The sequence below is a fragment of the Heterodontus francisci genome, chromosome 1 (genome assembly GCF_036365525.1).
Source record: "Heterodontus francisci isolate sHetFra1 chromosome 1, sHetFra1.hap1, whole genome shotgun sequence".
Lineage (NCBI taxonomy): Eukaryota > Metazoa > Chordata > Chondrichthyes > Heterodontiformes > Heterodontidae > Heterodontus > Heterodontus francisci.
The window spans coordinates 136274603-136290106 of record NC_090371.1 but is presented as its reverse complement, the minus strand read 5'-3'; the positions used below and the strand labels follow the sequence as shown (position 1 = coordinate 136290106).

General features: G+C 43.3%; 1 protein-coding gene across 3 annotated transcripts in view; it reads left to right on the top strand.

Moving 5' to 3' along the window:
- Positions 1-15504, top strand: part of LOC137372492 (putative methyltransferase NSUN7) — a 168348-nt gene that overhangs the window by 96021 nt on the left and 56823 nt on the right. For 2 of the 3 annotated variants that reach the window (XM_068036371.1, XM_068036365.1), the window contains one exon: positions 2775-2876. The exons of the other annotated variant lie outside the window; for it this stretch is intronic. In XM_068036371.1, the coding sequence (XP_067892472.1) occupies positions 2775-2876 (102 nt within the window). The remainder of the gene's footprint in view (positions 1-2774; positions 2877-15504) is intronic. 3 annotated transcript variants of the gene reach the window in all.

Genomic DNA, 15504 nt, shown 5'->3' with positions numbered 1-15504 from the left:
CAACTTCACCATGAGTGGGACCAACCACACTTACCACACAGCTTGCTTGTCTTTTTCGACCTGGTTATGGTGCTGATACTGTTGGTTGCTCCTCGTGCTTGCAGGTGCTGTTGTCCAGCTACAATGGCTTCATATTTTCTGCCATCTTCCAGTAGTGCATCAATGCTGTGACCTTTCTTTTTCTCCAAGAGTTCCTTCTGAAACGCTTCAATGGGTGTTGATACAATCACCAGTTCCATTATTTGGTCTGACAGCTCAACTTCTGAAAAATTACACTCGTTGCCCATACTACAGCATCTACTGACGAACTGGTCAGTTGATTCCTGTGGCTGTTGCCTGTAGGATATCAATTATAGGCGGTGAATTCAAAAATTCACTCCCAATCGGAGCTGATCTTCCAGCACTTTCCATATCTCTGTAGGATTTTTCTGGTCCTTTTCATTTTCATTTATGCCTGAGGTATTGATTATGTGTAATCCCTCATTTTCCAATTGCTATCATTATTTTTACAACTTGCTTTCCTGATTCTGTTATTACTTGGTCTGTGAAGCATAACTGCATGCTTTGTTTGAACAATTGGAACTCAGGTAGGATATCAATGACCACCTACTTATTCTACACCTCTCATGTCTCTTCACAGTGCCAGACTAGAGTCAAGCTCAACAGGGTCTTCTTTCTTCAGAAAATGATCTCCAAGTAGGGCTATAATTGGCTGCCCGCCTCCATGAAGCAGGCTGCTGACTTTGTTCCCAGCCTGCCCCTGGGAAATTCCCCCAGAGACAGAAAGACATCAAGGACGATGGTTCAAGGCAAAAGAAGATGGTAATGAATCAGGAGTTGAATCTAGAGGAGTTGCAAATAAAATCTGTTACATTTAAGTGATGCTCAGTTTGGGTTCTGCCTGGGCCACTCAGCTGCTGACCTCATTACAGCCTTGGTTCAATCATGGACAAAAAAGCTGAACTCAAGAGGTGAGGTAAGAGTGACTGGCCTTGACATCAAGGCAGCATTTGACCGAGTATGGCATCAAGGAGCCCTAGCAAAACTGGAGTCAATGTGAATCGCGGAAAACTCTCTACTGGTTGGAGTCATACCTAGCACAAAGGAAGGTGGTTGTGGTTGTTGGAGGTCAGTCATCTCAGCTCCAGGACATCACTGCACGAGTTCCTCAGGGTAGTGGCCGAGACCCAACCATCTTCAGCTGCTTCATCAATGACCTTCCTTCAATCATAAGGTCAGAAGTGGGGATGTTCGCTGATGATTGCACAATGTTCAACACCATTTGCGACTCCTCAGATACTGAAGCCGTCTAAGTAGAAATGCAGCAAGACCTGGACAATATCCAGGCTTGGGCTGATAAGTGTCAAGTAACATTCACGCCACACAAGTGCCAGGCAATGATCATCTCCAACAAGAGAGAAAATGTAACCATTTCCCCATGACATTCAATGGCAATACGATTGCTGAATCCCCCACTATAAACATCGTGGAGGTTATCATTGACCAGAAGCTGAACTGGAATAGCCACATAAATACTGTGGCTACAAGCTCAGGTCAGATGCTAGGAATCCAGTGGCGAGTAACTCCCCAAAGCCTGTCCACCATCTACAAGGCACAAGTCAGGAGTGTGATGGAATACTCTCCACTTGCCTGGACGGGTGCAACTCCAACAGCACTCAAGAAGCTCGACACCATCCAGGACAAAGCAGCCTGCTTGATTGGCACTCCCTCCACCACCGACGCACAATGGCAACAGTGTGTACCATCTACAAGATGCACTGTAGAAATGCACCAAGGCTCCTTTGACAGTACCTTCCAAACCCACGACCTCTACCAACTAGAAGGACAAGGGAAGCAGATGCATGGAAACACCACCAACTGCAAGATCCCCTCCAAGCCACACACTATCCTGACTTGGAACTATATCTCAGTTCCTTCACTGTCGCTCGGTCAAAATCCTGGAATTCCCTTCCTAACAGCACTGTGGGTGTACCTACCCCACATGGACTGCAGCGGTTCAAGAAGCAGCTCACCACCACCTTCTCAAAGGCAATTAGGGATGGGCAATAATTACTTGCCTAGCCAGTGAAGCCCGCATCCTATGAATGAATAAAAAAAATTACTTTTTCCAGCTCTGATGAAAAGTCATTGAGCTGAAACTTTAACTCTGTTTCTCTTTCCACAGCTGCTCTCTTACCTGCGAAGTATTTCCAGCATCTGCAGTTTTTTTTATCGTTTTGCTTCTTAATTATTTTGGCTGTTCTAGAGTAGAGTTTAGGTTCAGTAATTTAGTATAAATTCTGACAAGTAGAAGAAAGATCTGCCCAAATTTTGCAGTTATCCTTGATGGTGGTTCCTAATTATAACTTAGTTGATGCTGAGTAATTGTTCTTTAACAACTGACTTGTTAAATCCTGTGACAATAATGTGTTTACTTCTCTCAGCTATACACATTTGAGTTGTCCCGAAAGGTACCAATTTTGACATTTTGTTCAAAAAGTTACATTGCACAGTAATCAATAATTAACTTGGCTTTGCTTAGATTGAGTCTTGGGCTTATCTAGAGTGCCAGGATTTCAGTTAGAATGTTTAAATGGTTAGGTAAAGTATATTAATATAAGCACTTAATTGGGGTGGAACTGCAGTGACTGTTTTCTGGGGTGTGATAGAGATCAGGCAGTCAGCAGGAACTTTATATTCACTCAATTATACATAAATTCTTCACCTATTTTGTTTGTAATTTTTTATAGTACCTGCTATAACATTTTTTCTAGACACAAGTCTGCTGCAGGAACTTTCTCAAGGAAAAGTATCAGCACAGAAACTCAAAATTCTTGCCCAGAAACAAGCAGAGGAACTGATGCATGCCGTTAGATGTAAGTTTAAAGAATTTGGAAAGTGCAATCAGAGTTAATCCCTCTAGGGGTATTATTTATGTATCATCATTTTAATAAAAACAGGTAGTAATGAATGTGAGAGTTAATTTCTTGCTCGGGCATTGCACATCAGAATCTATGGTGAGACTAAATCCTTTCATATTAAACCCAGAGATGTGCACCCTTTCCAAATATTTGTGCTTTTGAAATTACTGCTGTTTGTTTTAAAATATTTCAAACTAGTAGATCTGCTGTGTCATATCTCATGGATAGTCCAGGATCTAAAGGGCGTTTTCTGATGCCTCGGATCGTGTACCTAAGTGCAACAGCAGTTTGTCTCCCTCAATAAAAATACGTTTACTGACCCAATATATTATGTCACTAAAATGAAATTTTACAATATTACTATACATTACTGATGGTTCGAGATGAGGGCTTCATCAAAGAATAGTAGGTATTCCTTTGCATTCATCACTTTGTGTCAGAAAATACAGTTTTATATTATTTACCAAAAAAGGTGATCTGAGTAGTCCATATGACAAGTATGGACTTGTGTGCTAAATGAAGGACTTCAGTATGTGCTAGACAGCATTCCCATAACTTTAGGCAACCTGTCTAATGCCCAATCAACTTTGTTCTTCCCTCTCAAGGCAAATTATTCTGATTTTACTCTGCCTCCCATGGTAGAATTGATGTATTTGCTTATAGTGTAAGCATTTGTTTGTTTATATTTCCTCCTCCTTTCCTGGATTTTTTTCATTACTTACATTACATAAGAAATAGGAGCAGGAGTAGGCCATTCAGCCCTTTGAGCCCACTCCACCGTTCAGTGCGATCCTGGCTGATCATTTACTTCAACACCATTTTCCTGCACTATCCCCATAACCCTTGATATTTTTAAAATGTAGAAATCTATCCTAGAAACATAGAAAAATAGGAGCAGGAGTAGGCCATTCGGCCCTTCGAACCTGCACTGCTATTCAATACGATCATGGCTGATCATCCAAACTCAGTAACCTGCTCCCACTTTCTCTCCATATCCCTTGATCCCATTAGCCCTAAGAACTATATCTAACTCTCTCTTGAACATATTTAATGATTTGGTCTCAAATGCTTTCCGTGGTGGGGAATTCCACAGGTTCACCACCCTCTGGGTGAAGAAATCTCTCCTCATCTCAGTCCTAAATGGCTTACCCCTTATCCTTAGACTGTGACCCCTGGTCCTGGACTCCCCCGCCATCGGGAATATCCTTCCTGCATCTAGTATGTCCAGTCCTGTTAGAATTTTGTAGGTTTCTATGAGATCACCTCTCATTCTTCTAAATTCCAGAGAATAAAGGCCCAGTCTATTTTATCTTTCCCCATAGGACAATCTCTCTATCCCAGGAACTAGTTTGGTGAGCCTTTGTTGCACTCCTTTTATGGCAAACACTAAAAAGATAGAGATTAGAGGATAGCATGCATTGAAATCTTATTGTTGCAAAAAGAGTTCACTTTGAAACCTTCCTAATTTTCCGGGAGGATATTTTAACAGCGTTGCAGGCCTGATGTTCCTTTTCTTGGTTCACTGAAGTATTGCAGATTCCTTTGCTTGAGACTCCGTCAAAGTCTGTGGACAATCTTGTTAAAATTTCGTAGATGGTGAGCTGTCAAGGTCCCCATTGCAGTCTCTGCCTCGGTGGTTTAAAGATGTTACAGGCAGGGTGGTCTTATTGGCTAGAATGGATCTCATCGTTTCCAATGGCTGGCTTTCTCTCTATTTTTATAGAAAAATCCCATTGTTTTTAAGGACAAAAACTTATCAGGTTTGGTTTAGGTTGGGTGACCATTAATGCTCTCCCCCGGTGTGTTTATACAATGTCTTTGAATGTTGGCCATTGTTACATAATGGTGTTTGAATGTGGTCGCAAGAAAACGTGCAATGTCAAATGATTGTTTAATCCACTGGCTGGAAACCTGATTATTAAACTGGTAGAGACGAACCACTCAAACCTTGCAAGCTTTGACCACTGAGACGTATCCCCTGCTGCAGACTATAGTGTTCAGTGGTTTAATTGATCAGTGTTTGATTGTGTTAGTTTGTTCACCGATCAATTTCACTGTGCTTAATGACTTAAGCCTAAGGGTGGCGCTATTGAGAGAGAAGGTTCCGAAAAGAACAGACAGAGATCCCCTTGAAGGAATTCAGCGTATTTCTGTCTCCCAGAGAACCACTGAATCGGCTGTCCACATCTTCAAATTGGAAGCCGAAGAATCACCGAATCATTCGTCCAAATCTTCAAACCGGAAGCCGCATGACCACCAAATTCAGCCTGAAGCCAGCTGATCATCAACCTCCACAGACTGTGTATACCCCTTTTATTTCTCTGGACTTTAATTTGACCAATCTATTCTTCCCCACTCTGTAACACACATGTGTTTGTGTGTGTGTGTGTGTGTGTGAAAGTTGGAGTGTAGTTTATTATTTTTCTCATCGGTTTAAGTACAATAAAGCTAACCCCTTTCTTTGTTAATCTCAAGAAAACCTGTCCGATTCTTTTTATGATCATGGCGCATAAACAGTTAAGCACCCACTCAATTAGCAAGTATATTCACTTCAAAAAGAAATAAACCTGTTGCGGTCAGACAAGGGGAGGGAAAAGGCCCCTTCTCACTTGATCGTAACAGTGGCTTAACTTGATAAAATGGTGTTATGACCCGCCTATTGTCTTGGCTTTGAATCCAGAGTCGCCCTGTCTGTGAAGGTCTTTGTCAACCCAATTCCTGAAGATAGGAGCCATTTAGCATTTTAATGTGCCTTCCCCAGAACTAGTCCAGGTGAGATGACTGGTTTAATCTCCAACAGTCACCAAGTATATTTGCAGTACAGGAGTGGTCATCTGACCTCTTACTCCATCTTGTCTGCAGCAAAGATATGTCCATTTTTTGGAGTTTAATTAACCAGCTCATTTTTACAGTTCATAGTGCATCCTCAGAGTGGAGCCATTGTCACATGACTCACAAGCATTCTTTTCCCCCAGTGCAGATAGGCACACCTCAGTGGGTACTGGAGTAAAGATAGTGAGGTTGTCTCATGGTGAAGCACATGAACAGGAGCAGGTGTTGGAGACAGGGACAGCATTGGCGGAATCACGTCAGAGAGCGGAGGCCATGCTAAGCTTTGCTCAGCTGGACATAGATGCTGAACCTTGGGAGCCTTTCACAAAAAGCAAACTTGTGGAGCAGTAACGGGAAAGGTGTGTGCTTCTGTCATCATTTCCAAAGACAGTGCACGCCTTTGGAGAGGGATAGGAGAAGTTCATCTCCAGCATGTGTGCCGTGAAGTCTCAGGCTTTTGTGCTGATGTCCACCTCTATGGAAAAAATGAGCCCCTGCATGGATAATCAGATGTGGCAAGCCACCGACTGCATGCTGGCCCAGACCAATAGCCTGCACAGTCTGACTGCCACTTTACACTGAATGGAGCAAAGCCTCGTCTTGGTGGCTCAACGCATCACTGACAAGCAGTCAAGTGCCCTCTAACTCTTGTCTAGCAGGGAAGTGTAGGTGAGCCACGAGAGGGAAGATGGAGCAAGGGAAACTCTTCTCAAGGCGCTCCCACTTCTCATCTCTTGCTGCCACCCCCACTCCAGACAGAACCACACCATGCTGCCCCCTGCCCTGATGCCAAGCCTGCTCTTGCACAGATGGCAGTTGGACAGTCTTTGGCGCCCTCGCAGGCTCTAAAATCCAGAGACGCCTGCCAAAGGAATCGCATCTGTCAGATCAGGGGAATGAGCAACCTTCCCCTTGCTCAGCTGATGCCACAGAAGTTGGACAAAATCACAGGATTATTACAGCACAGAAGCAGGTTATTTGGCCTCTCGTGTCTGTGCTGGCTCTCCGAAGGAGCAATTTTCTCCTAGTGCCATTCCCCCGCCTCCTTCCTATAGCCCTGCACATTTTTCCTTTTCAGATAACAAACCAATTCCCTCTTGAATGCCTCAATTAAACCTGCCTCCACCACACTCTCAGGCAGTGCATTCCAGATCCTAAGCACTCACTGCGTGAAAAAGTTTTTCCTCATGTTTCCATTGCTTCTTTTGCCAATTACCTTAAATATGTGCCGCCTTGTTCTCAATCCTTTCACCAATGGGAACAGTTTTTTTCCTATTCTACTCTGCCCTTATGACTTTGAATACCTCTATCAAATCTCCTCTCAACCTTTTCGCTCCAAGGAAACAGTCTCAACTTCTCCAATCTGTTCATGTAATTGAAGTTCCTCATTCCTGCAACCATTCTCGCGAATCTTTTCTGCACTCTCTTTAAAGCCTTCAAATCTTTCCTAATGTGTGACGCAGAAAGCTGGACACGGTATTCCAGTTGAGGCCGAACCAGTGTTCTATAAAAATTTAACATAGCTTCCTTTCTTTTGTACTCTATGCCCCTATTGATAAAGCCTAGGATTTATTATGCTTCATCATCCGCTCTCAACCTGTCCTGCCACCTTCAATGATTTATGCACCGTGTAGGAATAAGAGGAAACAGATGCGAAAGACTTAGTTGCACAAGGGAATTCATTTGGGTGTGCATAACAATATTTATGATATGTTAATGTTTATTTCAGTGAATGAAATACTTTGAACTCCTCATTCTTCTGTGTTGCATCCTCTATTCACCCTGGCCTTCAGGTGAATGGGATGATCAGGTTTTATGAGGACAGGATGTGACTGATGGTTGGATTCCTGACTGTTGGAATGAATTGTGTTTGACGGGGGAAGATTGCACTTGGCTTCTGATGGCATTGTCTGATGCTATATGCACAGGTGAGCAGCTGCAGGCACTGTGGCCACATCTGGTTCCAAGGAGGAGCTCCATTCCTCTCTGCTGCATGATGGTGAAGGGCATAGCAGACCACAACCATTCTGGAAGACCTTCAGATTTGTCAATACACCTGAAGCGCATCTTGAGCAACCAAATGGCTCATTCTGTTATTGCTCTTATGGTTATATGGCTCCTGTTGTATCTCCCTTCTAGTTCACTGGTAGGGTTTCCTGATAGGAGCCATTAGCCTTCTGAGAGTAGCCCTAGTCTCCCAGGAGCCAGCTGCTGACACTGAGTGGAGGAACGAAAACCTGCTGGAGATGTGAACTGCTGCAGAATGAATGAATCATGGCAGCTTTCTGGATATCTAGCGCATACATGCACGATAACCTTTTGGTGGTCACAAACTATCTGAACATTGAGGGAGTGAAATCCCTTGCAATTGAAGACTCCTGGCTGATCAGAGGATGCCTCGATTGACACATATTTACTCTGATCACTACCTTGGAACACTCTCCACCTCCTCCATGTCCTAACCCGACTTCCTTTTGTATTCTCCACTGGAAAAAACTATTCCCTAATTCACTTACAACTGTAATTTTAAAATACCAATAATCTAGCCTTTGACCCTTCGTTTAACTGCCACAATATTTCTGCAGCTACTGATTTGCTCAACTGCACCTTCACCTCCACCACTGATGCTCTTGTCTTCAATAAAACCATTACTACTCGCTCTCGCTTGCTCGCCCCGGTACACCCCTCATTTCTGCTTTGTTAAGTCCAAGGGTTGCAGGCTTGAAAGGGTGTGGTGGACAACTGGTTTAGCCATTCACTGTCATATCTGGCTGGACCACATAAAACACTGTTGGGTCATGCTCTCGTCTGCTAAAAGTGCTCACTATTGCAGAATCATCCTGGAATGCAAAGATAACCTCCAGCTTCTTTTCTCCATGGCAAACTGCTCTACCCGGTCTCCTCCACCCTTATCTCCCACAATGTGTGAGGAATTCATGGACTTCTTAACCATTAAAATTGAGACCATCCAATCAGCTGCCTCTGCTGCTTTCCTCTCTTCTACTAGCCCACTGGGCCAAAGTTTCCCCCTTGCCCTAGTCCTGAACTCGTACCTTTCTCTAGTTTCTCTCTTGTCTCCCCTCATGCCTTCCCTGAGCTCATCTTTTCCATGAGACCCACCTCCTACTCCGTTGATCCTAATCCCACCAAACTGCTGACCCCTCCTGGTCCCCATGTTCGTGGATATTGCTAACGGTTCTCTCTCTTCAGGTGTTGTCCCTCTCTCCTTTTAAATCGGCCATCATCACCCCTCTCAAGAAAAACAACCCTTGACCCCACCATGCTTTCAAACTACCACTCCATCTCCAACTTCCCTTTTCTCTCAAAAGTCCTTGAACATGATGTTGCCTCCCAAATCCATGCCCACCTTTCCAGAACTGCATGTTTGAATCCCTACAATCAGGTTTTCTCCTCTGCCATTGTACCAAAATGACACTTATTATAGTCACAAATTGCATTCTTTGTGACTGTGACAAAGGTAAACTGTCCTGCCTTGGCAGCCTTGACCTGTCTGGAGCCTTTGACATGGTTGACCACACCATCCTCCTCCAGTACCTCTCCACTGTCGTCCAGCTAGGTGGGCCTGCACTTGCCTGGTTCTATTCTTATGTAATTGCAACCTGAGAATCACTTGCAGTGGCTTCTCTTCCTACTCCAACACCGTTACCTCTGGTGCCCCACAAGGATCTATCCTTGGCCCCTTCCTTTTTCTCATCTATCTGCTACCCCCTTGGCAACATCATCCAAAAGCACAGCCTTAGTTTTCACATGTATGCTGATGGCAGTCAGCTGTACCTCGCCACCACCTCTCTTGACTCCTCAAGTGTTGTTAAATTATCAGACTGCTTATCCGACATACAGTACTGGATGACCAGAAATTTCCTCCAATTAAATATTGGGAAGACTGAAGCCATTGTATACAGTCCCTGCTCCAGACTCCGTAGCCTAGCTACTGACTCCATCCATCTCTTTGGTAATTGTCAGACTAAACAAGACTGTTTGCAATTTTGGTGTCATATTTGATCTCGATGAGCTTCCGACATATACCTACACCATCACTAAGACTGCCTGTTTTCACCTTTGCAACACCGCCTAACCTTGCCCCTGCCTCAGCTCATCTGCTGCTGAGACCCTTATGCCTTTGCAACCTCTAGATCTTTCTACTACAATGCACACCTGATGCTTCCATAAACTTGAGGTTATCCAAAACTTTGCTGTCTTTGTCCTTACTTGCACAGTTATACAGCACAGAAACAGTCCCTTCGGCCCATCGTGTCTGTGCCGGCCATCCAGCACCCAACTATTCTAATCCCATATTCCTGCACTTTGCCTGTAGCCTTGTATGCTATGGCGTTTCAAGTGTTCATCTAAATACTTCTTAAATGTTGTGAGGATTCCTGCCTCCACCACCTCTTCAGGCAGTGCGTTCCAGATTCCAACCACCCGCTGGGTGAAAAAAATTTTCCTCAAATCCCCTCTAAACCCCCTGCCCTTACCTTAAATCTATGCCCCCTGGTTATTGACCCCTCCGCTAAGAGACAAAGTTTCTTCCTATCTAACCTATCAATGCCCCTCATAATCTTGTACACCTCAATCATGTTCCCCCTCAGCCTTCTCTGCTCCAAAGAAAACAACCCTAGCCTTTTCAGGCTCTCTTCATAGCTGAAATGCTCCAGCCCAGGCAACATCCTGGTGAATCTCCTCTGCACCCTCTCCAGTGCAATCACATCCTTCCTATAGTGTGGTGACCAGAACTGTACCGTAGTCCAGCTGTGGCCTATCTAGCGTTTTATACAGCTCCATCGTAATCTCCCTGCTCTTATGTTCTATGCCTTGGCTAATAAAGGCAAGTATCCCATATGCCTTCCTGACCACCTTCTCTACCTGTGTTAGTTTAGTTTAGTTTAGTTTAGAGATACAGCACTGAAACAGGCCCTTCGGCCCACCGAGTCTGTGCCGACCATCAACCACCCATTTATACTAATCCTACACTAATCCCATATTCCTACCACATCCCCACCTGTCCCTATATTTCCCTACCACCTACCTATACTAGGGGCAATTTATAATGGCCAATTTACCGACCAACCTGCAAGTCTTTTGGCTTGTGGGAGGAAACCAGAGCACCCGGAGAAAACCCACGCAGACACAGGGAGAACTTGCAAACTCCACACAGGCATTACCCAGAATTGAACCCGGGTCGCTGGAGCTGTGAGGCTGCGGTGCTAACCACTGCGCCACTGTGCCGTCCTACTCTCCATTTGCCTGGAACAGTGCAGCTCCATCAGCACAAGAAATTTGACACCATCCAGGACAAAGCAGCCCGCTTGCCTTCAGTGATCTATGAACAAGTACACCAAGTCCCATTCACCTATTACCCCTGTGCTCAGTGACCTACATTGGCTCCTAGTCAAGCAATGCCTTGATTTCAAAATTCTAATCCTTGTTTTCAAATCCCTCCATGGCCTCACCCCTCCCTATCTCTAATCTCCTCCAGCTCTACAAGCCTCCGATATATCCGTGCTCATCTAATTTTGGCCTCTTGAGCATCCCTGATTTTAATTGTTTCACCATTGGTGGTGATGCGTTCAGCTGCCTAGGCCTGAATTTTCTGGAATTTCCTCACTAAACCTCTCTGACTCTCTACCTCTCTTTCTGCTGCTTAAAAATTACCTCCAAGTTTTTAGCCATCTGCCCTAATACCATCTTATGCGATCCAGTGTCTAAATTTGCATTATAGGCTCCTCTGAAGTGTCTTGGGACCCTATATAAATTGTTGTTGTGTGCAATCAATGATTCCCTGCGCCTGTGGGAATCCAGCCAGTGCAATGGAACCGACAGCCCTCTGTTGACTGTCCTCATCTGTAGCAAAGTGCGTATAAGTAGTGTCCTTGGAAAACAAGGCATTGGTGACCTGGGAGATGCACTTATGGGTAGCAGATTGAGAGATCCTTGAGATATCACCAGCAGACCCTTGGAAGGAGCCAGAGATGAAGAAATTCAGGTCTGTGGTAACCTTGATGGCCATTGGCAATGCATGAGCACATCATCCTCTTGAAAGAGGTCTTCTTCCAGAAGGCTACAGATGTCAGCAGTGACCTGATGCGAAAGCCTGAGCCTCCTGAGGCACTGTTGCACTGTCCTGTGGAGTGGCATGTGGTTGTGGAGAAGGCAGTTGCTGTTGGTGTTGTTGCTGCTCCTGTGGTCCTCATCAAAGGTTCAGGCTACTTCCGCATAGGTTGCCCCTTGCTGTCGGCCTTCACTGCAGCAGGGGAAGTTGAGAAGAAGGTGAGTAAACTCCAAGGTTAATTGAAAGTACTTCCAAAAAGTTAGAAATGACCCTCAAAGCAGTGAAATCAGGCTCTCAGAACAAATCCTGAAAGCACCAGTCTTCCACGAGGCTGGCCACAAGCTTTGTAATTTCACTTTTTAACCAATTTGATTGTTCAATTGCTGTGCTCATGCCTTGTTGTTTCTGGCACATATTCTCACAGCTCAGGAAATCTGTGCACTGGCTGTTAAAGCCAGAATGCTGGGTTACTCCTCAGTTAATTGCCTCTTTGGATATTTGATTACTTATCTGACAGCACCATGGGGGTTTCCGACTCACCTGCAAACCTGTTAAACCTGGAAGTGGATAGGATCATGTTGAATTTCTGACCCGACGCCACTTTTCAGGGCTTTAACCTTCACGCCCACACACTTGGCAGTTACAATTCTGCCCGTGGTTCTCCTGCCTGAAGGGCATTAGTGAGCCAGTTATGTTTTGCAACAATCCAGCATGGTGACAGCCCACACATTACCAAATATATTGAATTCAATTTCATAACTTCAGGATTTGAAGTTAAAGGTTAAAGTTAAAGGTCGCCAGTTCACTACCATAATCATTAGGCTACCATGCCTTAACAGTGGATCTGAAGATTTTCCATTTGTTTGGTAACAGTTCAAAAACAGTTATTTTATATTTGTTTTAAATATTGTACTCAAACCAAGTTAGCAATAAATAATGCAATTAAAACTGCTTTACTGCAAATTTGTTTTAGAAAGTAATGCTTGAAATACTAGTTTTGACATTACAATGGAGAGCAACTTTATTTTCTAATTTTTTTCTGTGTATAATTTGTTTCCTCTTTTGCTAAGCAAGAATTAAAATGTTTTGCTCGCTACACTGTTTGCCAGTGCAATAATCCCAATATTTTCATTCAAAACTCCATTTATCCAAATAGCTAATATATTTATTTACTGAACATAAAATGACCAAAGTTAGTTTCTTTTAGCTGTTATATTTAATGTCTTTAAGGCATTGTGGCATTTTTATTGTATATCACTTTGAATGTGTTTACGTTCTGTAGCTGGAACTTTTGATAAGACATAAAAAGCCAATATAAATGACAGACTGCAGACATCTGGTCATTAATCAGGGTGCTTGGAATCAGATTCCTTGTTTGGATCTTGTGTGTATAAGCTGTTCCATTTTATCCTGTGTCAGCTCTTGACGGATGATGGTTGTTGCTGTTGGTATAGTATGGGCGAAACAGAAATTAGTTTTCCATTTTGAGAGAAAAAAATTATGTTACAGATTTAACAACCAATAACTGAGAAACCTTCAAGGAAGAGAAGAAAAATTATTTAGGAGCTTGTTTGATGATTATTTTCAGTACTGGGTTTTGCCACTGGTTGGGCATTGACAAATCAATCACTTCCAGGATCACATTATGATATAACATCACAAATATACGGTTTGAGAGAGAGAGAGAGAGAGAGGACGTTGAACATCTTCTAATGTATTGAGTAACACCAAGTCAACTTACTCAAAAAAAATCTAAAATAATTAGACTTTAAGGTTCTGCCAATTTGCTGAAAGTGCAGGTCACTGTCACCTTAGAACATCCTGCCATTAGGTAATTAGAAAAACTGGTTAGGAGCTGATGATTTCCTTATAGTTGCTTAAGAACGTTAGTATCTATTATCATGGAAATCTTATGAACAATTTATTTCGATCATCAACATCACTTTTACATTCGGGCAACTGGTGCATTTCACTGTTTCATCCATTATAGTGAATTTAGGATATCTCACTTGTGTTAAATTATCACTTGCTGGTCTCAGTTGCTTGTGAGTTTTGGATCTTTCACTGATGTCTTCATATTAGCTGGACTTAACAGATACAAAAGATTGAGAATCCAGCAGCAATATGCTGTTCCACTGCATTCAAGAAGCAGGCTGGCAACACTCTGGCAAGCTTGTTAAGCAAGTTCTGCTTGAGTCAAAACAATTGAAAATTATAGAAGAAGCGTTTCATGCAAATTGTAGGCAAGTTAAAAGTTCAGTTAATTGTTTTTGTTCTTAGAAAATAAATATTATGTTAGAATTTGCATGCATTGCAAAAGCACTTCACACAAATTACTTTTGAAGTACAATCACTGTTAGTAAACAGGGTTTATTTAGAATTACAGCACTGAAACAGGCCCTTTGGCCCACTGAGTCTGTGCCGACCATCAGCCACCCATTTATACTAATCCTACATTAATCCCATATTCCTACCACATCCCCACCTGTCCCTATATTTCCCTACCACCTACCTATACTAGGGACAATTTATAATGGCCAATTTACCTACCAACCTGCAAGTCTTTTTTGGCTGTGGGAGGAAACCGGAGCACCCGGAGAAAACCCACGCAGACACAGGGAGAACTTGCAAACTCCACACAGGCAGTACCCAGAATTGAACCCGGGTCGCTGGAGCTGTGAGGCTGCGGTGCTAACCACTGCGCCACTGTGCCGCCCCTAACAGTGAATAAAAAGAATGTATTGTAGAGAAGAAAGTTGAAGAGAGAACATGAAATAAATAACATGTACCTAATCAAACCCTGCTTTCACTAATATAGAAATCAATAAAGTGAAAGATGCCAGAGGATCTGGTGAGGCTAAGTTTAAAATCAATAGGAGGGTTCTTTTTTTTTACTTATTGTGGTAATCATTCTGTCACTACTGTAATTGGATTACTTGGTAAGTGAGGAGTCAGTGGTTGGGTCAATGACACTTCCATCTTCAACTGTTTATCAATGACCTCTGCCTGTTATAGGGTCAGGAATGAGGCTGTTTGTGGATTATTCCATTATGTTCAGCTCCATTAACAACACCTCTTATAATAAAGTCTACAGCAGGACCTGGACAACATTCAAGCTTGGGTTGGCAATTAGCAGGTGACATTTGTGTCATGTAAGCGACAGGAAGTGACTATCTTGACCAAGACTGTTAGCGATCCTTAGAATTATGAAGGGGTTCGATAGTGCTGATGTAGGAAACATGGAGGAGCCCAAAACTAGGGGTTGTCACTATAACATGGTCGCTAAGGAATTCAAGAGAAATTTCTTTACTGAGAGTGGTGCGAATGTGGAACGCGCCACACCTGGAGGTGAATCTTTTGATGTATGTAAGGGGAGGCTAGAGAAGTGCATGAGGGAGAAAGGAATTGTTGATGAGCAGAGATGAAGTAAGGTGGGAGGAAGAGGTAGCTCTTGTGAAGTATAGACCTGTTGGGCTGAATGGTCTGTTTCTCTATGTAATTCTAAAAGGCTGAGCACTACCCCGACCTGCTATGACCTGGTATCAGCCAACCCTGACCTGCATCTTGGATGTTACTGCAGGAGGATTTGCACTCAAATATAATGTTTCATACTGGTGACTTGATGGTGTATGCTCCCTATGACTTCAGTGTCTTTTCTGTAATGGGAATAGTCTAGATGTA